General features: G+C 43.4%; 4 protein-coding genes across 11 annotated transcripts; 2 read left to right on the top strand and 2 right to left on the bottom strand.

The window, feature by feature from the left end:
* Positions 1 to 241: 241 nt before the first annotated feature.
* Positions 242 to 6,898, bottom strand: LOC129588148 (kinesin-like protein KIF16B). 6 transcript variants are annotated; one of them, XM_055482265.1, is made up of 21 exons: positions 6,685 to 6,898; positions 6,131 to 6,344; positions 5,610 to 6,006; positions 5,442 to 5,505; positions 5,185 to 5,298; positions 4,941 to 5,074; positions 4,606 to 4,827; positions 4,293 to 4,500; positions 3,977 to 4,132; positions 3,783 to 3,886; positions 3,535 to 3,661; positions 3,247 to 3,339; positions 3,110 to 3,153; positions 2,979 to 3,009; positions 2,785 to 2,895; positions 2,428 to 2,709; positions 1,683 to 2,279; positions 1,571 to 1,619; positions 1,327 to 1,442; positions 894 to 1,082; positions 242 to 785 (listed from the first exon to the last, which is right to left on the bottom strand). In XM_055482265.1, the coding sequence occupies exons 3-21, from the start codon at positions 5,990 to 5,992 to the stop codon at positions 696 to 698; spliced, it is 3,114 nt and encodes a 1,037-aa protein (XP_055338240.1). In that variant the 5' UTR covers positions 5,993 to 6,006; positions 6,131 to 6,344; positions 6,685 to 6,898; the 3' UTR covers positions 242 to 695. The 6 variants fall into 6 exon arrangements, with proteins under 6 accessions (XP_055338240.1, XP_055338238.1, XP_055338239.1 ...); XM_055482263.1 differs by lacking the exon at positions 6,685 to 6,898 and adding an exon at positions 6,564 to 6,680; XM_055482264.1 differs by lacking the exon at positions 6,685 to 6,898 and adding an exon at positions 6,539 to 6,630.
* Positions 6,535 to 10,846, top strand: LOC129588150 (uncharacterized). Its single transcript, XM_055482270.1, has 4 exons — positions 6,535 to 6,662; positions 7,738 to 7,940; positions 8,012 to 8,083; positions 8,704 to 10,846. Exons 2-4 carry the CDS (start codon positions 7,921 to 7,923, stop codon positions 10,745 to 10,747), a joined length of 2,136 nt encoding a protein of 711 aa, XP_055338245.1. The 5' UTR covers positions 6,535 to 6,662; positions 7,738 to 7,920; the 3' UTR covers positions 10,748 to 10,846.
* A 54-nt stretch (positions 10,847 to 10,900) lies between these two features.
* On the bottom strand, positions 10,901 to 23,878 carry LOC129588222 (histone-lysine N-methyltransferase 2C-like). 3 transcript variants are annotated; one of them, XM_055482386.1, is made up of 18 exons: positions 23,717 to 23,878; positions 22,701 to 23,137; positions 22,451 to 22,624; positions 22,094 to 22,222; positions 21,396 to 21,876; positions 21,148 to 21,331; positions 20,968 to 21,071; positions 19,275 to 20,695; positions 17,874 to 18,947; positions 16,771 to 17,815; positions 15,066 to 16,649; positions 13,613 to 15,014; positions 13,422 to 13,542; positions 13,189 to 13,351; positions 12,362 to 12,647; positions 11,884 to 12,250; positions 11,629 to 11,817; positions 10,901 to 11,543 (listed from the first exon to the last, which is right to left on the bottom strand). In XM_055482386.1, the coding sequence occupies exons 2-18, from the start codon at positions 23,043 to 23,045 to the stop codon at positions 11,451 to 11,453; spliced, it is 9,162 nt and encodes a 3,053-aa protein (XP_055338361.1). In that variant the 5' UTR covers positions 23,046 to 23,137; positions 23,717 to 23,878; the 3' UTR covers positions 10,901 to 11,450. The 3 variants fall into 3 exon arrangements, with proteins under 3 accessions (XP_055338361.1, XP_055338360.1, XP_055338362.1); XM_055482385.1 differs by having other exon boundaries at positions 13,613 to 16,649; XM_055482387.1 differs by lacking the exons at positions 10,901 to 11,543; positions 11,629 to 11,817 and having other exon boundaries at positions 12,053 to 12,297; positions 13,613 to 16,649.
* Positions 23,879 to 24,446: 568 nt separating this feature from the next.
* Positions 24,447 to 26,991, top strand: LOC129588070 (palmitoyltransferase ZDHHC6-like). Its single transcript, XM_055482106.1, has 3 exons — positions 24,447 to 25,297; positions 25,563 to 25,637; positions 25,793 to 26,991. Exons 1-3 carry the CDS (start codon positions 24,934 to 24,936, stop codon positions 26,758 to 26,760), a joined length of 1,407 nt encoding a protein of 468 aa, XP_055338081.1. The 5' UTR covers positions 24,447 to 24,933; the 3' UTR covers positions 26,761 to 26,991.
* Positions 26,992 to 27,005: the final 14 nt, after the last annotated feature.

Genomic DNA, 27,005 nt, shown 5'->3' with positions numbered 1-27,005 from the left:
CTTAAGATATTTTCGGATGACTTTCGCGGGAGATATTTTCGATATTCCATAAGAAGCATGCGTATCCTATTTTTACAGTTTTTCGGGCCATGTGATATGTTTCATTGATCTGCTTTCGTAGTGCTATGGTAAACGAACCATGATATTTAAACAACATTAATTTTGGAATTCAGCTTTTGCAGGCTATTCCTGTAAGATACATGTGTGGTTTGAAAATTCTGAAAACCTGAAATGCGCGGGTCGAACTATCGACATTGCATCGTCTTATTGTGGTGGTTAGAAGTATGACATGAAATACAGTTGTACGCGCATTTGACCGTATACCGGAGGCAGAACAAGCGAATTTTAGAAACACAAGTCGTTTGCGAGAAAAAACGTTTTCTATGTATGCGGCATGCCGTTTTAGCACAGTCGGTTTTAGTAAATTCAAGCGATTAATCAAACTATACAAAATTGCTATTGGATGTGACTAGGCACGTGTATAATACGCGACAGATGTTGCTGCTCACAAAAAAAAGCAGAAATAGATTGTGTGCTGCGCACACAAAATAAAAGCAAAAATCAGAAAGATATACGAAAGATCTCGTATTACACACCGGTCACCGGTATCACGGTCCAAATCGCACTAATTTGTGGAAACAGTAAAAAGCAATAATTATATGTACATTGTACACGATCCCAAAGAGCGGTCACAATCATAGCATTGTTTGAGCTTTCTTTGGCAAATAACTGGCATAGCGGCTATTAGCTTTTTCGATGCGGTCGGAGAGATGTTTGAGCTGTTCCTGTAAAGTGCAAAAAAGCACATGTTTTATACGATATGTCAGTTGTTTTATCGCATCCATGATAGCCACTCGAAGCTTCTAGCATTCAGTTGTCGCTTGTAAGCTTACAAGTTGCATCACGCTGCGTTGACGAATACTCGCGTAATCCACTCTGGGAAGCTCAAGTTTAATGTAGTGGAGAGGAATCTTAGGCATCCACTTATCCATATTTTGTTCCTTGGAGTCAGATGGTTCGAATTTCTTCTCCGGTTCGATATTTTCAAATTTCGACATGAAATTTCTTTTATATAATTCCACCTATGAATGAATTTTATTCACTGATCTATCGTCGAGCGTGCAATTTGCGACCCTGTCAGATTTCTTAGCAGAATTAAAAGTAAAATTAAGTGCTGCTGTTTCGTGATAACACAATGTTTCATGACACAGAAATACATTAAATTTAAAATTTCGCGAATAACGAAGACTACTGCCATTAAACAATCAATGGCTAGAAGCACGTAATTCATTTTTGCTTGACTCATCTCCGTACTACGAGTATTACCTGATTTGCATCTGGCTGATTGGTTGTCCGCGTGTTCAAATTTTTTTTGGAATAATGTATGTAACTCACATCCAGCTCTGGAGATCCATGCGGAAAAAATGGCCGTTCTAGGGTTTCTGCAAAACAAAATAGAAAAAATCAGCTGAGTGTTTCCATCGTGCATTTTATTAACAAACAAAATTTTATAGTTGCTTTTTTACACTTTGCCAACCCACCAAACACTACTGAGTCGTTTATTACGTACCTGAAAACGCCGATAAAAGCGTCCCCGAAACGTTATTTTGTTGCATGTGCTGAAAGACATCACACAATTATTGTGTTGCGCATCATGTATTGCCACTTTTTCCGCCACTTACAATGTGCCGATCTGAGCTGGTTTTGTTGTTCTCCTTTGTAACAGCTGAACCGCTTAAGTCAGCCGCCTGCATTAATACGGCATGACCTTCCGGCAAATCAGTTTCCCAGTCATTATACGAGTGGTATCTTGCTGTAGTGCTTTTCTTGGTACTCTGAAAATCGTGACCTTTTGGCCTTGTGGTTACTGGATCTCCAATTTCTGGGCGCTTTCCAGTTTCACAGCTTGCTTCAGAATTTTGCTTGTACTGCATCAAGGAATCGTTCATATTTTGGATTTCCATATCTTTCTCGGTGACGATCTTTTGTAATGATATTATATGATCGTGGTAATCGGAAATAATTCTGGCGTCATCAGATTTGCTTTTCACTATGTACTGTTGCAATAAGGTCAAAAGTTTATCCTGTCCACTTTGTATCTGGTTAACGTTTGAATCGAATTTGTTCTGTAGGTGACGGACATCATGTTGAACTTCGGCAAGGTTATCGGTTGACCTTTGCTGTGATAATACCGACTGGAGTAATTGAAGTCGTTCCGCTGAAATTTCTTTAATGATAGCGCTAAATTCTCCGAAAATGCTATCTTTGAGTGGAAGACCCTGGAAAAAGTCGCGTTCGTTCAAAGGAAGGATGAAGAAATTGTCAACAATTATTTTAATTACAGTATTAGAAGATTTAAGCCATGATTTTGAGCTTGAACGAAGCTCAAATTGTCAATATTACCACCTGTGTCGTGTAGTACTTAACTGTACCTACGCTCCATTCTTGCTCGATCGATGACCTTTGGCGCGCTAAGTCTTGCCGAATGTGCATTTGGTTGGACGACTGTAGGGCGGCACGAGCTGTGCTAAGCTCCACAAGAAGCTGATCAATATGTTGTTTTTTATCGGAAATCTCTTGACGATGTTGTGAGTCTGTGCGTTCCAACTCTCCAATGCGAGCAAAGAGACTCGAATTCTCGGCCTTGAGATGGTTGATAGCAGTGTTTGCTGACGATACCACTTGTGCCAATGCAGCGTTTACGATCCGCTAGCGTACCCGAACAAATTTCAAATCAATTAACATTTAAGTTTGACGACTTGTTGTAGGTATAAATGAACCTACAAGTTCCCGCCGAGCACTCCGTGTACCATTCCGATGCTCGAGCTGTTGCTTGTCTGAAACAAGGTCAGGACGGTGGCTATGTAGCCTTCCTGACGCTGGCTGAACAGAGGTCTGTAAATAAATAATTGCCAAAGCTTCCTTCTGCTTCCACGTTTGTTGCAAGAAATCACAAAATGCAGTTTGACAGGACGTACCGAAGGTTCGTATGGAAAATCCGCATCCGTTCTTTTGAAAAAATTTGAATCAATGGACAAGTGGACAAGGGTCAGCGACTACACTCTTAGTTATTAGCGTTTCCCTACGAACTGGTATTATTTGAACTTACCGACCGGAATCTTTTAGCTGCTGCGAAACAGCGGTCAATTTTGCCTAGATAAACCAAAAACCGTGTGAAATGCCACCATTATGATTGCGAGAAACGGTTAAAATCTACTTCCTAAGTACCGAACTGTTCATAATCACCTTGAGGTCCGTGTTTTCGATCAGCAGGGCCGTGTAATTTGCATTCTGTTCTAGCACACTGTCGAAGGAATTATGATGGAGTTCATTCCCATTCTAATAAAAATAAAACTGAGGTCAATCGAGACCCTTGATATTGCATAGTATGAGAATTAAAACTGCATAAATGATGTGTCATTGCCCAACTGTCACAAGCATGCTTCCGTATCGCACTGGACCTCACTCGCATAAAGATAAAACACAGAATTAATGCATACTAACATTATTTAATAACATTATTTAATCACTTACCAAATTTTCATAATTATGGTGACCCATTTCCATTATTACAGCATCTTTGCGCTCAATCACAGCATGAGCGTGCTTGAGTTCGTCAGATAATGTTCGGGCTTCTGCCGCAACCAAATGGTTCAGTTCCCTAAATACAATATTAGCACCAAATATGCAGTACGAACCAAAGGTGAAAATTTGGAAAACATATAAGCACGATACTTTAGGTACTGTAGTAAAGGTCCTGCGACAAAGTACTTAGTACTTACTCTTGCTGTTTGGTTTTGGTTTGCAAGTCTACCAACTCGCTTTCCATTTTTTTTCTCTGTTCTTCCAGTTGAATCCTACGTTTTTCGTTTTGCGCCGATTGTTCCTTTATAACAGAGATGCGTATTGCATCAAAATTTGAATTCCATTTGTAACCAGTTTTCTTATGTTACACAGAACTATGATTAGTACTAACATCTTTTATGGACAAAGCTCTTCGAAGGCTGCTGGCTTCGTGTTGAAAAATGTCCCAGTCTTCCATGTTGTCCGCTTTATTCAGCTGCTTTGCCGAAGTTTTTCTTTCGGTTTCTACGAGGTTGTTAATCCGCGCCTTCATATGGATTAACAGCTCCTAGTAGAGACAAAAGTGCCAGGTAAAAGGTCATATCTTTTCGCGCGCGGCAACTGGCTGGTGCAATATACACAAAGGTAGATAATTTTATAATAATAATTTTCACCAAACCGACTCTGAATAAGTAGTGTGGTCGTAAGCTCGCCAAACATTGAATTACCTGATCATCGGCGGGAACAGTATCCATTCCCAGAATTTTTTCAATATCATGCAAAATTTCTCTGAAGGCAGCGTTCTCCTGCTGGTGTTTTTGTTTATCCGTTTTCAACTGTTCATTTTCGTCTTCTAGTTCTTTTAAACGTCCCATGGTTCGTTCTACGCGCTGTCCCCTTTCGAAAGACTCCCGTCGGTCTACTCCTCCTGCCAACCTGTACGCACGTACAAATTACTCGTAGAAATTAGAACCTCCAGGCTCCAGGATTTAACACAGTGTATTGTATAATCTGAAAAGCGATGTACGGAATTAATTTTACCTTTTGATAGTTTCCTGCGCTTCGATAACGTTCTGGTCTTTATGATGCACGGCTTTAACGAGATCCTCGATTTCGGCATTGGCGGCTGCCAAGGCGGTCTGCAAGTGCACAATTTCCACTTCCAACTGTGAAGTCTCGTACTGAGACAAAGGCTGCCCGGTATGATTAACTGCCGCGGACGGTGATTGCTCCACTTGGGATTTCGTAATCGTCGAACTGAACCTTCAAATGATAGGAAACGATTGATTATGTTTATCAGAAATAAAGACAGAACGTTCTTTATTAAAAAGACCAGGCAACACTGGTGGAAAACACTTTGGTCTAATCAGCTGCACCTTCTCTCCTGCCAGCTTTCGATCGAAAACGGCATGTCTGGACGCTCAGCCGGCGGTCGGATATTCGCACGATCGTCTGGTCCCAGTGCAACATTTACTGAAATCTTGTCCGGGGTTTCATTCACACCTTCAGTCTACGATTTTAATTGGTTTGATTAAACTGAGAAATTTTAGTCATGAGAGAGAATCTGATCAGGGGTGCAAAAGGACATTGCGTGTATATGACATAGCACTGATAAATCACCTCTGCGTTTTCTCGCAAAGGACTTCTTCGTGGTGACAGCGAATCGGGTGGCAGTTCTTCCGCACTATCGCTATCCAGTCCGCCAACTTCCGCTATACTGTCCGGGTCACTTTCCTGGTTGCATAAAGAGAGAAACACCTTATGTGCTGATCGGTAACGGCGGTACAACTTTGTGTAAGGTCACGAGACAACTTCATATCGACACATCGAGAATGAGATGTAAGCAAAATTTAAGGGGCTGCTGATTTGACGCTAACCTGGTCATGTGCAGGAAAGTCGACTATGCGCGTCATACGCTTTGGAACACCAAAATTCGATGGCCTAAAAATCAATTGATGAGTTCGTGATGATGAATCAGATGCATCACGTTATCGAAAAAATATATATAACACCGGCGGCGGTAACAACAAAATTAATAATCGTACTTTAAGGGAAAATTTAACGCTGGGTTAGGCTTTGTCGAGAAAGGATTCGGTGTGTTGTCCAAGTCGCCCAGTAAATCAGCGGTCGGTATAGACACCGTGTTCTTCTGGGAGAAGGTCATGGAGGGGGCATCACGCTCAGCGGGGTTTGTATCTGCATCCGCGTTCTCATTGGGTTTATTGGTGTAGTGAATGAAGTTATTGAAGGATGATTTGGGGAAAGTGATCTTATTGGGCTTCGCAGACTGAAATGCCGGTAATCCAATACTGTCATCGTCTTCCGAGAAACTGTTATCCCTCGAACGAGACTTTTTGGATTTTGTTTGGTCACTTCTGTGCTCGTCTGGATCCTCGAATATTGGTCCTAATGGGCGCTCTTGAGCCATAACTTTTTCTGGAGCTGTCAGTTGTGCGTACACATCAAGTGAATAATTTGATAAGTAGCTTCTTAATGACTATATCAGTAATAGATAGCAGAATCCTGGATAAGCTATCATCGCGGTATCGCACATTTACAGACTCACCGTGATCGCGTTATCATTGAAAAAATCAAGTTTTCGTCAACACTATGTAAGCCGTCTTCTTTATGACGATGTTGTACTAGTACTGATGAGGCTTCTGGTTCTTGACTAGTCCTTTAAACACCCATTGCAGCACGGCCAGGATAGCGATCCCCAGGACTACTATTACCCCAACGTAATACTGCTCAACTTTGCCCTCATCCAAAGCCATAACCAGCTAGTCGAAAAAATACCAATTCCGATATTTACCAATGCCAACGTACTGCCGCTTCAAAATGCTGTGCTTAAATTTTAGTCTTGAACAATGTGGAATGAAATGCAATACATGCATGTCGATTGTCGATGTACAAGTACATTTAAACCAGCATACAGTACATATACAGTATTATATTATAATATCTATATATGTACGTAGATAGGCTCTCTGTTTTACAACCATGATTTAGGACTTCCATCGAATCAGCTCGACATGTCGAATCAATCAATACGGGTGTACGCTGCAACCTGGAATCCAGATCATCCAGTACGGCCATGAGTAATAAATAATAAGCAAGTACTTCTATAGATCTGTGCAATAACTGCAATTGTAGGTAGATTCAATATAATAGCATGTGCGGATATATCCCATTCCTGTAACCGGCGGCAGCCTCATACGATGGTTTATTGATGACCTGTGGTTACAAAGTAGAAAGCTATATCAAACTTCAAACCCAGGCTATCGAATCCATATATATTCCATATTGCTTTTCCGAAAAAGCTTTTCGTCATGGAGTTCTACCGTAACTATCGCGTTCCGAAATACGCATAAAAGAAAATATAGTAATATTTATCTGGAAATATTAGAAGCCGATATTCATTCGTTCTAGGCTTGTAAATCAATAAATTATTATTTAAATCATATTGATAAATTCGAAAATGTATCCGTATTTATAGTATAATAATATCTATATTATACATAAATTAATAATGTGTCCGAAAAGCAAGAACAGCACAACTTATTAAAAAAAACCTTAATTGCAAGTTATGCAGTTTGCAATGTATTCTCTACGGCCGAGCGTTTAAGGCGATATTTAATCTTGTATTCAAAATATCGCTAAATTTTGTTTAGTAATAATAAATTATTATTCCTGTTTTCAATAGTTTAACGGGCCTATATAAAAGCTCGCATTTTTCTGGCACTAAAATAATAGTGTTAACAATCAGTTCTAAAATCCTAGCTTTATAGAAAAAAATTATTAATGATGATAATAATAAAACGTTATTCTGTAAGAAATTACTGTATTATATACTATTTTTTCATTCTTAAAATATCGTACATCATCATGCAACACCGTAGCATGCATGGCATGCTCCAAGTACTGTACCACTGCACAATACAACAGCGTGCGTCGTACCGTACCGTGATGGCAATTGAATGATTAGTTTTTTCATCGTCAGCAGTATCAGTCCTCACGGCTCACGATTTAATATGATTTCTATGAGCTACGGTCGTTTGATTTTAAAGGATTAAATAATTAATATTAAATCTGGAGCTTCGCAAATGTTTCTGTGTTTGATTGCGGTTCTCGATTACTGCGTATTTTCGATGTAGGACGAAATTTTGTTCACAGGTTATAGACTATTAAAAGATCCATGCCGTTCCGATCCATGATGTGACAATTTGGTCGCCCATCGCTGTCGAAATCTTGGAAATTATATATATACGCTAGCTGAGGAGTACGTACTTGTTAACTTGTGACTTGCGTTGTTACATCAAATTTACAACTCTCTTGGGCTTCCGAAACATTTTTGACATGGATAACCTACATGAACGGTAAGAATGTATCTTGGTTCCGCGATATAACTACGAGGATGTTTCATCAACTCGGTGTACTGCTGTTTCAGATTGATTTCTGCGCACATGCCTGTGCTAGTTTCTTATGCTCCGCGTACGTTTTCAGACGAGTCCCGAGCCAGGTAAATGGAAGAAATTCATCTTTTAAGGTTATCCATAGAATTTTTAATGAACTGATGTGGAATCCAAGGTACTGGATTCGTCAATAGTATGATATCCAGGCTAAGGTTCGAAGCAGCACTTGCGCTTGCTCTCGTTCTGCTATACAGTTTACTCTATCCGAAATTAGCTGATCGAGAGTCTTTGACTCTTTTGTCTTCGCAAGCGAAGACAACAGCTCAGTAAAACTCAATAAAGCAAGGCGCATTGTTTTATTGAGTTTACCAGGCATTTGCAATTGCGACTTCGCTTTTGAGTGTTTTGCTTCTGCACCATCCTTACGTAAGGCTGATCACTAACGTGAAGTACTATAATTATTCATTTTGGTATGGCGATTGTGCTCCTCTACGGTATGTAGTACTATGTACTCAGTGCACTGCATTCATATGACGTTATGTTTGGTTATTATTGTTGAAAAAGGAACACCTTCTTGACTTTGTCATTGTGCAGATGACTTCTTGTTAAAAGAATTGTTACCCTTATAACTGTCACATTTTAAGCATTTTAAACTAAAAAATCTTGATAGACGATTTGCTGCAGTTCGAATATGCTGTGCGTTTTAAGTTAGTTTTTATTTTTTCAGGACTCTGGCAAATGTCAGTGATCAGGAGTGTATGGAGTCAGCTGAACTGCATGCGATTCTGCGATGTACTGAATCCCTGGCGAAAGATGAGCCGTTCTGTTTATCGGAAAACCAGTCCGTACATTCTGACCATTCTACCGAAAAGCCTCTGAACATGTCCATGCCGAAGGTGTCACCCGCTCGTGCCAAGCCAACAAAGCGTGCTTCCAAGCCGCGGAATGCGCCTAGTGGTCCCCGAGAAAGAAAGTCCATGAAAAACCCTGACACTCCGCGAAAACGTCAGCCCCGTGCCAAGAAAGTGCCTGATGAGCCCATTTTTGAGGAAACCATCCAGGTGGATAATCAGTCTGTTATCCCACTGAAGGATGTCGTAGGCGATTTGGAATTTGAAGACCTTGAAGCAGAAGATCTGGAGCTGTTGCGCTATCTGCCATCGCCCGGCAATATCGAGATTGTCGACTCTTGCGCGAAATCTCTCGCTGAACTCTGCGACTTCCAACGAAAACTCCGGCAGCTGCATGAACCGGATAAAGATATGTTTCAACATGAGATGGATCATGACTCCGATGCTACGATCAGTATTGTCAGTGAAAACGGACCACAGGATGCTCATTCTGCCATGACCAATCCGACGCATGACATGGCGATGCTGATGACGTACAAACATATATTTGATCCGCCGGTGCCGGCTGTGGTTACAATTCCCACTTACATGGTAACTGTTCAATCAACTGCAGACTGGGAGACGGAAACGAAGGCGTTACAGCATTTAGTCAATAAAGCTGAAAGATCCCATCTGGCTGATCCCCCACAGCCGTCGCGTTCTCGCAAACGGAAGCAGATGGATGATCCAAATCACGAGGAACAGATAAATCAGTACGTAAAGCGACTGATTACCGCTATCGAGATCAAAAGCAATCAGGTGGTCAACATGAAACGGAGCATATTTTCCCTTCAAAAGTCAGTGAACGAACCGAAGAAACGTGAACAACAAAGTAAAGTCGTTACTGAGAAACCGGAGACTGTTCGTGTCGAACAGAAACCGTCAGATCTGGATGCCGTTAGTAAAGCCAGGACGCTCATCAGCAAATTTGATCTGGACCCGTTTTGTGCCGACATCTTAATGGCATGTCTTACTTCCGTAGATCACAATCACGCCAAGGAGCTGGTCAAGTTCCATAAGCAGCATGCTGCACTGGAGAACGAGTTGGTTCGCAAGGATGCTTACGGTGATCAGGCATGTCAGAAAGATCTCCACATCGCCGTTATGGATACGCAGAAAAAGCTGTGTCAGTTACGTTATGCCAAGGAGCGCTCCGTGGCGGTGGTGAATGAGAAATACGTTCTGGATGTGGATGAAATTGAGAAACGCACTAATTCCAGCACGGAAAGGGCCAAGAGCCATGTAACGAATATGTTCGAAGAAAATCGCCGACAGTTTGATCTGCAGAGAACGCTGGATTTTGCTACATGCAAATGCGATGTGTTTGCCATTAATACTCGCAATATGCGCCGTAGAGGAGAAATGCAACCGCAGCATTATGCCCGATTGTTTGAAGATATACCAACCGCCAATAACACATCGGGAAATCCGGGATCGCCGCCGCATACGTCCCAGTCAAATCTGCCAACTCAAAGTTCCCATAGTGTTAAACGACGTAGAAACAATTTTGCTTCCTCGGTTAAGGAAGTATTGGAAGAGCGTGAAATATACGACGACCTATCGAATATTAACCGCATGTTAAAAGAAGATCCTACCCGAAGTTTATCGGTAATAAAATCAGCCGATGTTATTCCGGATAACAATCGCCTCATGATTGATGGCAAGCCTTTTCATCGGAATCAGGAGGTCTTAGTCGAGCATCATGTTGAAGGCAAGTTCACGGGATCGTTGTTACAGTTCTCGCAAACCGAAATTATGATCAAAAGGTGCGGTGATGGGCAGCGCTTGCGGTTTCCTTTAGGCCTGGTAATGGACAAAAAGATTGTGCTGAAAAAGAAAATGTCACCCACAAGGGGTATTCAGAATGGACCAGCGAAATGATACTAATACCCACAACCGTGCTTCCGTTAGAAAAAATTTACGTGTGTTGTAGTTTTGGCTGTTGCATTGTTTTAGTACGTTTGGTTCTGTTTGCTTCGAATAAATTTTGTGACTTAAAGAAAGTATCTCATTCGGAATTTCGTTTTTCGTTCACAGGATTTAATTTTCGTTTTTCAACCACGACAGCGAACAATACACAGTGGTTTTTTGTCAGAACTGCAAAATTGTTCGCGAACACATAAATACACACAACAATAAAACAATAAGTGCCAGATCACGATGAAATTCACATAAGATACAAATTTAGCCATGCGGTATATATTGCTTTCTGAATCGCGCGTATTACCGAAATAGCCTTTCTCAACAAAATAATTATAGAAACAAATTAAAAATGACAAAACCCATCCCTCCCTTAAAAACAAAAAGTATCGGATAAAAACAAACAACTCAGTACCTACTTGTCTAAGGTAAATAAAATTCTTCTGCTGCAACAAACACAAATACTGGCAGCAGCAACCGGATAAGCCAAGTAAAACGTGAGTTTGCGACGGTCATTCAGGTATCCATAGTAGATTCACATCGATTCCAAGCGTCTGATCCAAACAGACATCGGGAAGACTGAGAACACTGTACGGACAAAACGGAAAACTCGGATATGAAAAAAGCAGTCCACACGTATAAGGCATCACCAACTGGGAACAGATCAGTTCATCCACAAATTACAATTAGAAGCCCCGCAGTTACAAGGAATTTTATGCTGGTCGTCCTCGAAATCAAACTTGTAGTCGTAACACAACTAAAATTGGAAGCATTCTCATCAAAACACTTCAAACGTCGTGCAAAAACAGACCACAAACAGAAAATACTTCTACAGCACTAACTTCTTCGTCTTTAAAAATCCGACGCAACGAAGAAATAACGATTTTCTTTTCGTTTTTGTCAGTCTGCACCACTTCCGTGATGCAGTTGGGATCGCAGGAATGGTTGATGAAGCGAGCCGGACCCCCGGCTCGAGAGGCATCGCACACTTCTTCGTTGTCAACGCGAAACATGTAAATCCCTGCGTGGTTCTGCAATAAAAGACAGTTAAAATATAAGTAAATCGAATATTCCTCAAAACTGCGAGTGAAGCGTACCAGCATTTCATACATCCGCTCGCGGTGATTGGCCACCTCGTTGCGTATCAATTCCCCGACATATTCGATTATCATACTATTTTTGTCCAAATCACGTGCAGCAAACAACCCTAAACCTTCGATTTTCGACCGAGCCAGGTAAACGTTACTTCTCCATTCTGCCTTCATTTTGCGGTACTGGTTGATTTTGGTATGGCTGAGTGTCTGTTTCTGGTAAAAACTGAGACCGTTGCAATTTTCTTGAGCATTAGCGGCGACATCACTGGACAACGGATAAGAGGAAAGGTCGCCGGATGAGGACACCCGCGTCAGACCGACGTCGGCGGAACTGTGAGCGCGGATGGCGGCATGATGGCCAAACTGGGCTCTGAAATGGACTGGCTCGTCTTGGTTCTTTCGACATCACTGTGACTTCTACAGGATCGATCGAGCAGGTTAACAGAGACTCCTCGCTCGGGCTCTATTAAACGCTTCTTACCGCTTCGTGACCAGTCTCAACTTCGGTTCGGTTCGCGCCGATCCGCTCTCGTGTTGATGCGGAATTACCGGCGCGGCCACAGCTGGCGATTCTGGAACGCGAGCCTTCTCGTACTTGAACTGATATCGAATGGCCTCGTTTATGCCCGGTAAACATTCGATCGCTCTGGCGATGTTGCTTTCCGTCAGACCAAACAAGTCGTCACCCGTGAAAAAGTCCGGGAAGACTTTAATCATCGTCGATGAACGGTGTTCAAGAACAGCAACCAAAACTTTCATCCACACCTCTGCAAAACGTGATTCGTTAATAACTTACCGATGACTTTTTAATCGGAACATAAAAAAGTCCATAATTTTGACTCTTATTTTCCAGGCCTGCAAGTAGATACCGTAAAATCCGATATTAACGCCCCCCCGAAATTAACGCCCCCCGCGGTTTTAAACGCCCCCTCCCGTAGGTCACGAAATAATAAAAGCCCCCCCCGAAATTATCGCCCCGGGGCGTCTAATAATTGCGGCGCCGCGCTTTTTTTGACTGTTGTCGGTACGGTCTTAGTGGTACATCTTGCTAATTCAGATAAACTCCACTAATGCACACTCGTTAAACCATGATTTTCTAACTGATGTCTGGGTTATTGAATTATTTCTTCAATGTTCATACATATTAACCTTGTTAAAACTGACACATCATGAGCGCGTTACCCATTTGAAAAATTAGACGCCCCCCCGTAATAAACGCCCCCTTCCGAGGCTCTTGAAAAAATAAACGCCCAGGGCGTTAATATCGGATTTTACGGTATTTATTAATATTATCGGCAATTACCGCACCTTTAGTGGTTGATCCATTTAATAAGACGGTTTCGTAGCCGTTTTCCTCCACGGAAATGCGAAAATCTGGAGCACCATGGACATCGTGGATTGTGCAGTGGTAAAAGCAACGTTTATGCAGAGCACGCATCGACCAAAAGATACGAGTGATGGAATACCCGACCTATTTACGCACATACAAGAACATTTATAATCTCGAATCGAACTTCAAAAGTCGCAAAAAACTATCATACCGGATAAACACAGTCCGGATTGTGAAAAGCATCCATGTTGGAGTGGTAAAGCTGTCCAAGAGAATGAAAAATAAGCGTGCCAATGCGAAAGCTGTAAAGTCCATCATGCGCAGTAATAACCCTAATAATCAACAAAGCGCATGTTAGACATCAGCCACCTCAGAACCTTCGAAACAACACAACAAGCGAACCTTGTTGCCATCCGTGGTTCGTCCCGATGCACGTACACTCGTCTGTGAACGATCATGGACTTCAACTCGTCTTCGGGGGGTTCGCCTGATTTATGTGTTTCACAAAGAACGCTTTTATCATTGAAGAACATGCATCCGCTGCTTTTTGCACAGGGGAAGTGAAACATCTGGTTGCAGCGGATCTTCGGGTAATGATAGCAAAGCAGCGTGGCTCCCAGTTTGCGACACTTGACACATTCCGTCTTCGCACCCCGCTTGCACGCCTGTTGCACGTTCATTAAGTGCCCATTGTTCGTTTCGTAGACATCCACCGACCACAGAGCACAATTCAAATGCACCCAGTGCTCTCCATCGATATTCAGCAGGCGGCCTTGTCCATCCGGGAGAAGGTCACCGACAAGGTGACACAGTACACATACTCTGTTGTCCCGAACATTCGACGTCACTTTCAGCCCGACATCCAGCAGATTCATTACTTGCTGCGTCGCTCGAGAGTCCGTGACGCTGTTCTGCCGTTTCAGCTGCAACAAATTAGGTGACCACAATTCATGTCGACCTTTCTTTCCCTTTTTCAGCAGAGGCGCTATGGATTTCAACAACAGTTGGACGGGTGTCATACGTTTCACTGGTGAATGTTCGCGTTTATCCTTTCGTGCTTCCTCCTTCGGTCCGTTGTCAAAACCATGGTCAACCGAAACGGTGGCCGGTGGAGAGACTTTCGCGACATTCTGGTTAGTAATGGCAAATTGCATCATGCATGTACTACTGCAGAAGGAAACGTATGCCACGCCATCTTCGTACTCCACTGGGAAACCGTTGTCGACCAGAGAAACAACAGGCAAATCAGACAATCGTTTCCGAAATCCCGTTTCTTGATCAAGGGCAATCTCACAGGTGCGACAGTATTTACAAGGCTTCGTTTCCATCGGCAGTTCTGGGTATTCGTCACAGCCAGTCATTTCAATGTCGGTCACAGGGATTCGCAATAGGTTAGCCAAATTCTGCAAGAAAACTCCCATGCTGCAAGCCGCTTCTTCGGTGATTGTCATGCTGACGTTCACGCGATCGGACTCTTTGAATACTCTTCCAAACTTTTCTACGGTGATAGATTCGTATTTCACCATGTCCATTGTGAAATTCTCCTTCAGACTGCCAGGTGTTGCTGGGTCGAAATGCACAGCCAGAGTTGGTTCGTTAATGATAATGTCCGAAGACGGAGGCCCGTCCGGTGGAAAGCCGATTTCAAGCCAGTTATATAAATGGTCATAACACGGTTCCAACAAGTGGTTCTCACCATATGACGACGTTGAGATGTAAGACATTGCAGGACTGTTTGGACTTTTGTCACTATCAGCTTCCAAAGATTTGTTGGCTTCCGGTTCTGCCTGCTCCGCAACAGTATCTAAAACGTCAATATTCTGACAGTGAAGCAAGTCCTCAAATAGCATTTTACCGATATTCGTCGTATTCAAAGAAGCCGTTTCATCGGTTATCCGAGTGACACCAACACAGAACCGACTTCGCGTTCCTTGTTTCGTCAGTTCATATTGACCGAAACTGCCTTGAAGAATTCGTTTCTGGGGTTTTTTCAAATCTTCCAACTTTTTACCGACAGGAACTGGCGCCGCGTCGGTTTCGGGTTTTAGAAAAACGCTTTTAACTGGCAAGGAGGATTTGTCTGGTTCACAAAGACTCACTGCAGCCTGCCGGAGCTGCTCCAGTAAGCTATCAACCACTGCTTCATTCAGTCCATCCATTGACGTACTGTCGGCAGAACCATCCGAAACCGCCTTTTTCTTTCGTTTCTTTTGGCCTTTTTCTTTTTTGACACCGTTAATTCCAGAATTCAACTGCGAAAGAGAAGTGCTCAAGGTATCGCCGGATAATTCCGAGAGCTGCATTGGGCTAGACGAAAAACTATCCTTGCGAGTCGTCAATGGCATGCTCTCAATCAAAGCCAACTGCTGTTGCTGTGCTGGTGTCAGTGCCCCAAAAGAAGACTCGTCCCCCTCGTCTGCTGACGCCCTGGACAACACTGAATCCTTTCTTTCGAGTGTCATAACTGGTGGCACGACACTACCGTTTTCCAATAGTTGTTTCAGCAGTATGTTTTTCCTCTCAACGGATTTGTCATCTTCCCGGTTTCCCGCCACGGTGTTCGCATCAGTAAAAGAACGTACTGCTAAAGAAAGCGTCCTTCCGTCTTGATCGCTTCTGGACACGATTTCTGCTATTGAACCAGCTGTTTTACCTAATGCATTGGGATGAAGAGGGTCCATCTTTACGGCACCCATAGTGCTTGGCAGCTGAGGACGTGAGATAACTGCTGCTGGTATCTTCTCCCCTGGGTGCTGAGCAACCTGCGCTGGAGTAACCGGAACGAGTAGCTGGACTCCAGTTTTGGCAGCAAAATCTTGCATTTTGCTTTGATGCTGTTTGTAATCTTTCTTCACAGTTTCCAAACGTTTCTGTATGGCACCCACATTACTGGTTAACCGTTCCAGCTCCATTGTCTCTTCAGGACTCAGCTCACTATTGTTCTTCCGCAGTTGTCTCTGGCGTGCTGCGAGGGCCTTTCGCTGCTTACGAACTCTGGTAATATTTTCCTGTAAACTAGCCGTTTCCGCTGCCAATCGCTGATGGTGCTCCAGAAGAAAACTTTCATGCGTCATATTATTATGCCGCTCCGACTCGCTAATCTCCGCATCCGTGTTCTCGCTAGCTGACCGTGCTGTAGGTGTGTTATTCAATGGAGCGGTCGGGGTGGCAACCGGCATGCTTTGCATTAGTGTGGGCATCACAGAAGGGGGTCGACCCGGCATCGAAGGATACTGTTGATTTCGTTGTTGAGGTTGAGACCACTGCATCGGTGCATGAGATTGACTCGCACTGACCATAGTCACAGTGGGATTGCGAACCGGCGCATATAAAGTCGGCTGCACTGCTGGCGTGGTCCGTCCGTCTGCTACAAACTGTCTGTCAACGTAATTCATTCGCAGATCGGGTTGAGATGGGCAATCCATTCTTCCGTACATGCCTATAAAGAACGCAGAAAGAAAGCGATGATTAATTTTAAAAAAAAACCAATCATTATTTATTTATAATGACTATAAAGCGTAGGGATTATTAATTCGCACAACCTTACGAACGATACTTACCAGCTTCAGAACCTGAGCTGCTTAATCCGATCTGTCCGGACTGCTGCCACTGAGGATGTGGATGGCGTTGCGGTTGTTCATACATTAAATTCTGATTATCTCCATACATATTGGGCTGTGTGCCGCGTTGCATTGCCATCTGAGTAGTAGGAGCGCGCGCTGGCATCGGATATCGATGCTCCGGAACCTGGGTCACACTTCGGACAGCTTGCTGTATCATGCGGGTTTGTGGGGGCGGCGGGTGACGAAACTCTTGCCGTTGCACAGGAAACGTCTGCGTATGTGGCGGCCGTATATTGTGCTCCTGAACTTGCTGCGGTGAAGGAAAAGCTGTCTGTTGCAAAAAACCTTCCTGCTGCTGGGGATACTGCCACTGCGCTGGTGGCCCAGGTTGCCTTTGACGTACTTGATTCTGGCGATTCAGTAGATCCCGCAGTTGCTGCCTAGGAAAAAACTGACCGTTCTGAGGAGACTGAGGCTCACTACTGGCTTGCATAAATGGCTGCTGAAATCTTTGTGGCATCGGAGTTCCAGGAGGCTGCGAGTATGGATCATGTTCATCTAACACTGCATGGTCGTGAGATTGCTGGCGAACCATCACTGGTTGGACCGAGGCGGGTGGATGCGCATACGGATCAAACGGAGAGCTGGGAGGGAAAGGAGTCCGTGGGGACTGCACCTGTTGGTACGAGTGCGGACTTTGCACGCCGTATGCTGGATCGTTGACGTGATGCTGCATAGGCAACACAGATCTGGGCCTCTCAAGAGGCGGCGAAAAGGGCGGGGCAGGGGAGCCAACCACATGGTAAGGCTGCGGTTGGTGATGTGCGTGACTGGCAGACGAACCTGGCGTCGAAGGCTGGCTTGATGGAGTTGCCGGATTCGTATACAGCATCTCTTCATGCGGGGTGTGAAAGGGAGATTCTATAGGCTCAGCTGCTTGAAACCGAGAAGGAGATACGAATCCAAGGTTTGGTACACCAAAGGTTGTTGGTCGTTCGGGAACTTTCACCGGGACAGGCACGGTCATCACTTTCTCCGAAGCCTATACAAATGATTTACATCGTTGAAATGATTGTTAACAAGCAACCTACACAACTAACCTTTGCGCGCTGAGTTTTAGTGGCTTTATTTGCTGCGCGGTTATCCCTGGCTTTGTGGAGAAACGGTTGCCGTTCGTTGGTGCTGACCTTTCTCCATAATTTGAGTATCTGCTTATAGCGCTCGGAAAAGTCTGGAAACTTTTGTTTCAAATCGGGATGTTGTAAATTAGCGTATAGTACAGAAGAAACCGTTGCCAATGGCCCGAGAGCTTCATCCTGCTCCCATTTCTGCTGAGTTTTGAGCCCACCGTTCCCGGCTTCCGTACTATCGCCCCCATCAGTACCGGTCGTGATAGCAGACCAGGTCGACAATCCGTGTTCACCGTTAGCTAACGGTGCCCGTGAGTTAGTCAATCCGCTGCCTGCAGTGCTACTGGCGTGCAATGCGGAAGGCAAAAAAACGTTATTGAAGACATCCTCGGCATCCTCGCTACTCATCTGAGGAAGATCGCTTTCTAAGGAATCCAGAATAGAGTCCAAGTTATCCGCCACAGAGCCGGGTTCTTGTTGGTCTTTTGTGGATTTTAGGGTAGACTGCATCGAATCGTCTTCTTGTGAACTCGAATATTCCTCATGTTCCGTGCCTGCCATGAGCATCTCCAAATCCAGCAACCCTAGATCTTCATCGAGGGGCTCCTGATTTAGCAACGCGTCAAAGCCTTCCGTAAGGTCAGGAAAATCCACTTCTTCCTCACTTGACTGATTCTCAGTCGACCCTTTCACCATTTTTTTAAAGGTTTCAACAAATTCCGTCTTGATCAGTTTCTTTTCTTCCACTTCATCGCGCACAGCAGGTTCGGACTTCACACTAACTGGTTTGGAATCTTCGATGCTGATGCTTAAAGATAACTTCTCACACAAACTTGACTGCTCGCTAGAATCTTGGCTATCAAACAATGCCTTCCCAAAAAACGCGTCTTGCAGATAATCCGGAAACATATCTTTAACCAGAAACCGCTTTTTTGATTGCACCTTTTTCTTTTTAACTTTCTGGGGATTGGGATGTTTCGTAGGATCCAAACCAGCAAGTTCCGTTAAGTGATTATCGAGGCTTTCTGCTGGGCTAATTGTTCCCTGTAGAAGAATTGTGAAACTGCCCGAACAGACAACAAATCAAAACCATAACAATAAACACAAAAACATAATGCTTCTGAAAAGTGTAACACAATAAAAAAACGACAATAAAATAAATTAATGCAATAAAATAAGTAACTTCACCACGATAGCGATTAGCAAGGAACTCAATATAGGAAACAAAAAGAGCCGACGAGCCGAATTAACGCAAAAAAAATTGTCTAAGCAATTAGGGCTTAATGCACAGATGAAATTCTATAAAAAAACAGCCACACATGCAGCAGACTACATTAGCGAAACCTAAAGAGCAGCGTTACGTATACTTACCGAGAGCAAATGGGACTCTGTGGATCCCTCATCCATTATCCCCAATTCTTTCTCTTTTTCTGCTTTTGGCTTAGACCCACGCAGCACGAATCCTCCGACGCCGAATCGCTGTGGACGACGAATGCGCTTCCTCTTGTCATCTCCCGATATCTCCTCCATTTTGTCATTTTCCTGAGAGAGCGAAGGAAGACCATCCAACAGGGAATCCACACTATTCTGCGCTGAGAGCTTCCCGTGTTTCTTCTTTGGAGATTTCAACTTTGTGTGCTCGACACTTAAGCGTTTCAGATGCTTCAAGCCAGCATCCGACAGCAGCATTCCCTCATATTTGTGCGTAACCACTGCTTTCGGTTCGACAACTTCCGGATTGCAATCGTTCGAATCTTCGTCCTCAAAGACGTGCTGCAGATGCAGCGGCGGATAATTATCTGGTCGACAAAATGGGCAAATGTAACCCATGCTAAAGGCACTCTCCACGTCGTCCTCGTCCATAATCGCATCGCAGGCAGCGTGCAGGAACCGATCGCACTGCAGACACTGAATCACCAACTCCTTGTCGACATAATCACTCTCGCACACGGGGCATTTCTGCAGGGAAGCACAGGGCGTGCAGGTGGAGTAGTTGTTGTGCCACTGCGCAGAGGGACCGTAACCGGGACTGGCACTGTCGCAATACTGACACCGTACACAGCGCCGACATTTCCAGGTTCCGCTGGGCACCTGGTTGAGCGGCGGACTAAGGCAGTAGATGTGGAAGGAAATGTCGCACTCGTCGCACAGAATCAGTCGTCCTTCGTCGTGAGGCTTCCCGCACACTTCGCACAGCGTGCAGTCCAAACAGCGCCAACCGGAAGTCAACACGGCCGAGTTCAACTTCACGCCAGCGCAGAAGGAATGGTAGCACTGGCCGCACTGCGCACAACCGATCAACTTCCCTTCGTCTTCCAGTCCGATGGCGCCGCAGCTCACACAGATGTCCTGCAGCTGCATAAAGTCGTCGCCCGTTTTGAAGATGACAACCGTCGATGTGTGCACAGAATCCTCTTCCGCATCGCCTCCCTGCCCATTCTCCACTATTTCACCATTAGGAACTGCGCTGGCCGGAGATGCCAGAGACTTCGGGATAATCAGGGGCAAGGACTTTCCTTTGCCCCTTTTCCGACCAACTGGAGGGGCGAGGGAGGTCGACAGAGTGCGCGAACGTTTCTTCCCATTCTTCGCTCCCGACTGCACTGTCTGTCGTCGTTTTAAGCGGACTGACGGTTTTCCCCCTCCACTACCCGACACTTCAGAACCTTGTTCTGTCAAAGAACTTTCGTCCAGAGAACTGGAAAATACTGATGATGAGCTGGGGCTCCCTGCTTGTTGATTCGTTGCTAGTGAAGCCAAGCGAGACTGTTCTGCTGTTGATGGAACCAGCCCTAGGGATAAGAAACTTCAAATAGCATTTTATTTCCCCAATTGGATTCAAATCGAGCCATACTTTTGTTCTACGGTTTCTGAGTAATTTATGCTTGCAAGCCGAAAATGTGGTAGCAGTAGCTAAATCATTATGGAAGAAACATTTCCAGTCATGTAATAAGATACCTGCTACATTTAAACCAAATCGTACAGGCAAAATATAACTACAGGATCTAAGAACACATGAATTAAGAAACACTCATAGAAGACAAGTTAAAAGAAATTCACATACCTGCGTATCCATTCAGGCTGCCTTTCCTACACCGAACGCACTCGTATGTCTCAAGAGGATCACGTTTTTCTTCATCGCATGTCCGATGAGTGCAACCTCCACAACTAAATTTTAAAGACACAGAAATACAATCAAACTGTACCTTGACACCGAATGAAAAATGACCACAGAAGGTTGTACCTGGAACACCGAAGCATGTCGCGTTGTTCCGCAAAGCGATAGGCTTTCTGGCAGACGGGACAAACTGAGCCTTTTATTTTCTGCTGATAACAACTGTCACATAATGTATAACCATGATGCCATTTGCATGATGGACCGGCGCCAGGAGTTCGTTTTCCACAGCGACATATGCGACAGCTTGGACCTGAAACGCATCCATACTGTGTGAACGCAAGGAGATTCCAAAAGCAAATGATACAATCACTTACACTTCCAAGCCGACTTGGGCAGATTGCCCAGAGGAGGCACGAGACAGGTCAAATGGTAATCATGACCACAATCGGAACAGACTACAACCTTTTCGGTCTTCCCACCACCTCTGCATACACAGCACGTTCGGCAATCGGAGCACTGCCAGCCGGCCTTTCTAGCCTGGGAAACCTCGGCAGAGAAGCCAAGGCAACTGGGATGAGCGTGTTTGCCACATGAATGACAAAATAACAGATCTTTGATGCTGCCGCATCCCATGTCCGCGGGCCCGTCCAGCTCGCCACACAAAAAACATAAACCCAGTGGATCAAGGGCAATCTGATCTGGAAGCGTGGAGAAGTGTAATGAGCAAACAAGTTTTTTGTCGGGTAATTGCTGATAGCAATCGCTGGCACTGCTGCAAGGCAAGTGGTATGTCGCTGTACACTCAGGAAAGGAACACCTGACCGACGCTCCGTAGTGGCCGCAGTGCGCACATAACTGTAAAAACGTCGTAAAATGTAAATACAACCGTAGTATTTCGTATAATACACTTCATTTTACACAGCACAGAACAATCATAAAATCGCTGTGAAGAAAGCTGATTTATACAGCATTCCAATATACGTACGAACATTTAGAAACAAATATTTAGAAAGGACCGAATAAAATTGTTTAAAAAGTGTTTAAAACAAACGTGGCAAATTACGCCAGTTACCTGAAGAAGGGCATTTGACACCACCTCCTCTGGATTAGTACAAACGCCTTGGGCATTGAAGTGTGCGTCCGGTGACCACTGAAGGCACTTTTCATGGATCATTAACTCACCGTCCTCAGATAAGGTGTGCTAAACGAATAAAAAATTGAGCACGATTACAAATACAAGTAACGCGGAAGGAAGTGCGTTAAAATGGAAAAAAAAAGAAGGAAGGGACAAGGAAAAAAAGGAGAAGCGTGCAGACGCGCATCCAACACCAGGCTAAGTATTTCCCAGAATTATCAGTACTGTCACCGGCAAGAAAAAAATTTCTGAAGCGCTTTCAAAATGATACTTAATAAACTGACAGCTACAAACCTGAATGGATTTGATTTGTTCGTGGCCAACACCGGCGAGATCATCAAGCTGCTGCTTTTCCTTCAGTGAATTCGGAAGCTGGAAAACTTGTTCAGACGAGATAGATACAGGGAAGGATCGAAGAGATCCCTGACCAAAACGAGATGCGCTGGACAACTGGCATAGGGCGCATGCCTAAAGAAATCAAAAACAGTCATTCAACTGCGGCGCACTAAACACAGCAATGTACGTTAAAAACGGCAAGCTTTACCAGTTTCACAATTTCAGCTTTCTTAACAACCAGCTCCTTGCGGACACTGGGTTGTTCCGCAGCGGATGTTGACTTTGGTATACTTTCAGAGATTGGCACAGCCTCCTGTCGAATACTGTTAACGTGTGGCACACGCTTTGTCCGGACTAGCAGCTTTGTCGAAGTGGAAAAATTAAAGGTGGTAATTTGCGAGGACGGTGGTGCTGCGACTAAAGAGTCCGACGGATGCGAAAACAGACTATTTTTCGGGATTTTCAGAATTTTCTCATCTGTAATCGTCGCGGACACCACATCTATCGGAGGATGGTGATTCAGAATGATATCGCCATTCATAACAGGGTCCATCGTTATGCAGCCGCGCGATCTTGTCTCTGCTCGCGCCAGTGCATAGTTCACGGCTCCATCATGGAGGAGAATATCCTAATCATTCTGGACCACTGCAACATAAGCTCATGCAAATGCTTAAACAATAAGAGACGAATACCTGAACGGATTTTCACTGAATTCAGTACTCGTAGTCAATAGACTTCGCAATACGAAACAGTACACATTGTAGAATTTTGGCAACAGTCGAAAAGGACAAAATCGTTGACATACTTACTACACGCCTGAATATTGACTACTAATTATAATACTTAATGTATTAAAGGTTTGTATATAGAATTTAGGGCTTAATTAGCTTAATTCTTTAAATGAAACGGAATACTTAATCGTCCACATACTGTACAAATCAGTCTAATCAGAACATCGCCATCATCGCGGAACTACGTACTGTACTTATTGTACCAAACCTACAGTTTTTTTTCTTTGCCTCCAAACTGTAGACCTTATTAAGTACAACCTGAAAACTTTTACAGAATGTGAATGTAAATAAAAAGTTAGGAAGTATAATAAAAGCGGGCGCATTTTCCTAACATTTGTATATCTCTGGTTAGCTGATAATGCTACACGGTACTTATCAGGTCAAGGCAAAAAACGGTTGGAAACCAAGGGATTAAAGGGTTCGCAATTCTTACCTAGTCATGTTCGCATGTTTTGTAATCCTTCCAGTCCAATTTCCAAATCACAACCACTTCAAGTAAACTAAATTATGGATACATTTCATAGATATTAAAGGTAAAATGTTCGCTTGTATTGGTTTCTTACTCAGATCTAAACAGTTAGAGATGTAGAAAATAGATAAGGAAATTTCAAAATGGGCAGAATCAGCCAACACAGATTTTGTACCTTGGCGTGCTGCCAGAACTTTGAGTAGTCCTTTGGGCTGGGCTGGCCATAGCTGGGCCTAGCAGTATCGCTGGGTTGGATACACAAAATTGAAAATGGGGTGGGCGATCATAAACGTGTAGTCGTAACCACTGGGACATATAAATATTGTGTCGATATAGTGACCACCTCCAAACGGCACTCGCCATGTACAACAGCAACAATAAAAAATTAATAACAAAAATTACAAAATTTATGTAAACTGTAAAGGCAGTAAAGCTAAAAATATTAAAAAATTCAGTAAGTGCTGTATCTGTACATCAGCACATGACAACATCAATATGCGATCTGCAACGCATTTATCATGACAATATTATTTCTGGTGAAAAATCAAGAAATGATAATCACGTAAACTTAAAAGTGTTAAGCTTATCTGTTAAATCGTTTCCGAAGTTATTGTGAAATTTTTCTGCGAAATAATTATGTAATAAAATATTGCACTTTGTTAAATACATACCCGTAGATATGAGTTTATTGAATTACGAAAATATGAGAAATTCCGTGCTTTTCGAGCTTATGTTTTTAAATATATAAGTACATACTTCAGTAAAATAGTGTTTTATTATGAATGTTTTGCTTCGTATGATTTTCTTAAATCATAATAATTATAGTCAATTTATACTAGGACAGTGTGGGCTGATTGTGAGTTTTAAGACAATGTGGAGTTTTACTTTGTTTACGTCATTTCGTGCTTTGACTTATTACTAAGTTATTAGTTATTTTTTAATTATTGATTGTTGAAAGAGGAAATTCCAATTCTAGATCGGAGTGGCATTGCTTTTGCTTTTTGGTTTTGAGGTAGCAAGTTTGTTTGTTACATACAGGTTACGGTCATTTTACTCATTTATAGCAGATGTCGGTTTTATATGCCGTAATGTCTGTCAGGCGTGCTCCTCCTCTTACCACTACCAGGCAATCGGAATAGTGTGTACTGTGGACTTGTTAGTTGAGTAGAACAAGTTACAAGATGGTGCAAAACATTCGACAACGTTCTATTCATCCAAACTCAAAAGACAATGGGACACCTGTTTTGGAGGAGAAGCCGTCCCTAAACGACGACCTGCCTTCGAAAGTCGACATCCATGAAGAAAAGCGGACACTGGGAAAGCCAGCCAACGTGTGTTCCCGCATGCTGTACTGGGGAACGTTATTGGCGCAGTTTATTATAACATCTGTGTCCCTTACATTTTTATACTCCAATACTTACTTTTTTCCCGTTATGGGCCCTCGAGGGGATATAAGCTTGAAAGGACTATTACACCTCATCGTATTTTGCGCATCTTCCGTCCTTACACAGTACAATTTCCTTATGGCCATCTTCATTGGACCAGGTTTGACTGCAGCATTTTTATCGTTTTTAATTTTGAATAATCAGAAAACCACGGTCTTTCTCGATTTTCTGCTTTTAGTTTTGTGTTTGAACTTTGTACAGTGCGCCATCCTGTTCTTTGTTTTTTTCATTAGCTCTGCATTTTTGCTTCCATACGTCAACATTTAAGCAGTATATTGTATATATTGTCTACGTGTTATAATTTTGCTGTGAGATTGCGCAAACACATTTTCATTATTTTATCATTAATTTTTAATAATTAATAGGTTATGTTCCTGAAAGATGGCAACCGGAAAAGGAGAAACACAATGCGCTCCTTCAGTACTGCAAAGTTTGTCTAGGTATTCCGCATTTTTGATAGTGTATGTATTCTGTAATCATTTTAATCGTGTTTGTACCTTGTTGTTTTATGCTTTGGTGTCATAATTGAACTGGCGCGACAATGAAATTTTTTTTATCTGTAGAAATATTGAAACCGTCTGTTTTTTTGTTTCAGGTTTCAAAGCACCGCGCGCTCATCACTGCAGGACATGCGGCCGTTGCGTACTGAAAATGGAACATCACTGCCCTTGGATTAACAATTGTGTTGGGCACAAGAATCATGCATATTTTCTTCGATTTCTTTTTTTCGCCGTGGTTGGATGTGCACACGCCGCATTCGTATTTCTCCTGATTTTCCTTCGATTATTTACAATTAGTTATTCGGAAATGCACTTTGGCGGCCGTGCTCGGCAAAGTAGCAATTTACTGGTTCATTCCTACCATAAACTCATGTATTTCCAACCACCGCCAGCGTTTTTTAACATCTGGGGTCTGCTATGGTTGGTGTTGATGATTGGATTTGCCGTCGGCGTGACCATTGCCGTTGGTCTGCTGTGTATCGTCCAGTTGAAGATCATCTTTCGCAACGAAACATCCATTGAACGATGGATTATAACAAAAGCCAATCATTACCTACGGGAGGAAGCGCAGGGCGCGGGTAAGCCGGTGGCCTTGTTCCGGAATCCATATGACCTAGGCTGGAAAGAAAACTTCCGGCAGGTCATCGGGAACGGTTCCCGTAACCCGCAGGGCGACGGAATCTGGTGGGCGGTGCATGATAGCTGTGACCAATTTACGCTTACATCCGAACAACTTCGTCAAAAGCAGTTTAAACGTGATGCTAGCGTGGTATATGAGGTCCGTGAAAGTTACAATGGAGCGCGATTTCCTTTGTTTAGTCAAGGATTTGGAGTATGCATCGCCTTCCCATGGGCACTGGATGAACCCCGGATTGCTGTGCAATCCGGTGATAGAATCCGAGTTACCTTTGGGAAGAATAAATGGCTTTATGGTGAGTTACTGGGTCAAATTCAGGCTGACCGGAAGTTGGACCCGTCTGGAGATTCCCATAAAGAGCGAAAGGGCTGGTTTCCTCGCAGAGTAGCTGTGCCTTTGCAGTCAGAGTCATCGAGCTTTCTATAATCTTGGACCCTTTGTGAATTTATAAGGCTTCCGAATAAGAGTGTTGTGTGATCATAAGATTTATTTTAAGCATCCGGTTACGTGACAGCATTGTTCTGTGGTTTGAAATTGTTTGAAACTTTGGATACAGTTCTCATGGCTTCAACTTTTAGATCGTCCATGCTTAATGACTTTTAAACTCGGCTCTAGTTTGTAATAAAAAAATCAATGGCGGTTCGAAAATCTACTAGAAGACGTACGTACCG

This window comes from Paramacrobiotus metropolitanus, unplaced genomic scaffold (assembly GCF_019649055.1).
Source record: "Paramacrobiotus metropolitanus isolate TYO unplaced genomic scaffold, Prichtersi_v1.0 Parri_scaffold0000028, whole genome shotgun sequence".
Classification (NCBI taxonomy): Eukaryota; Metazoa; Tardigrada; class Eutardigrada; order Parachela; family Macrobiotidae; genus Paramacrobiotus; species Paramacrobiotus metropolitanus.
This window is presented reverse-complemented; position numbering and strand designations above follow the sequence as displayed.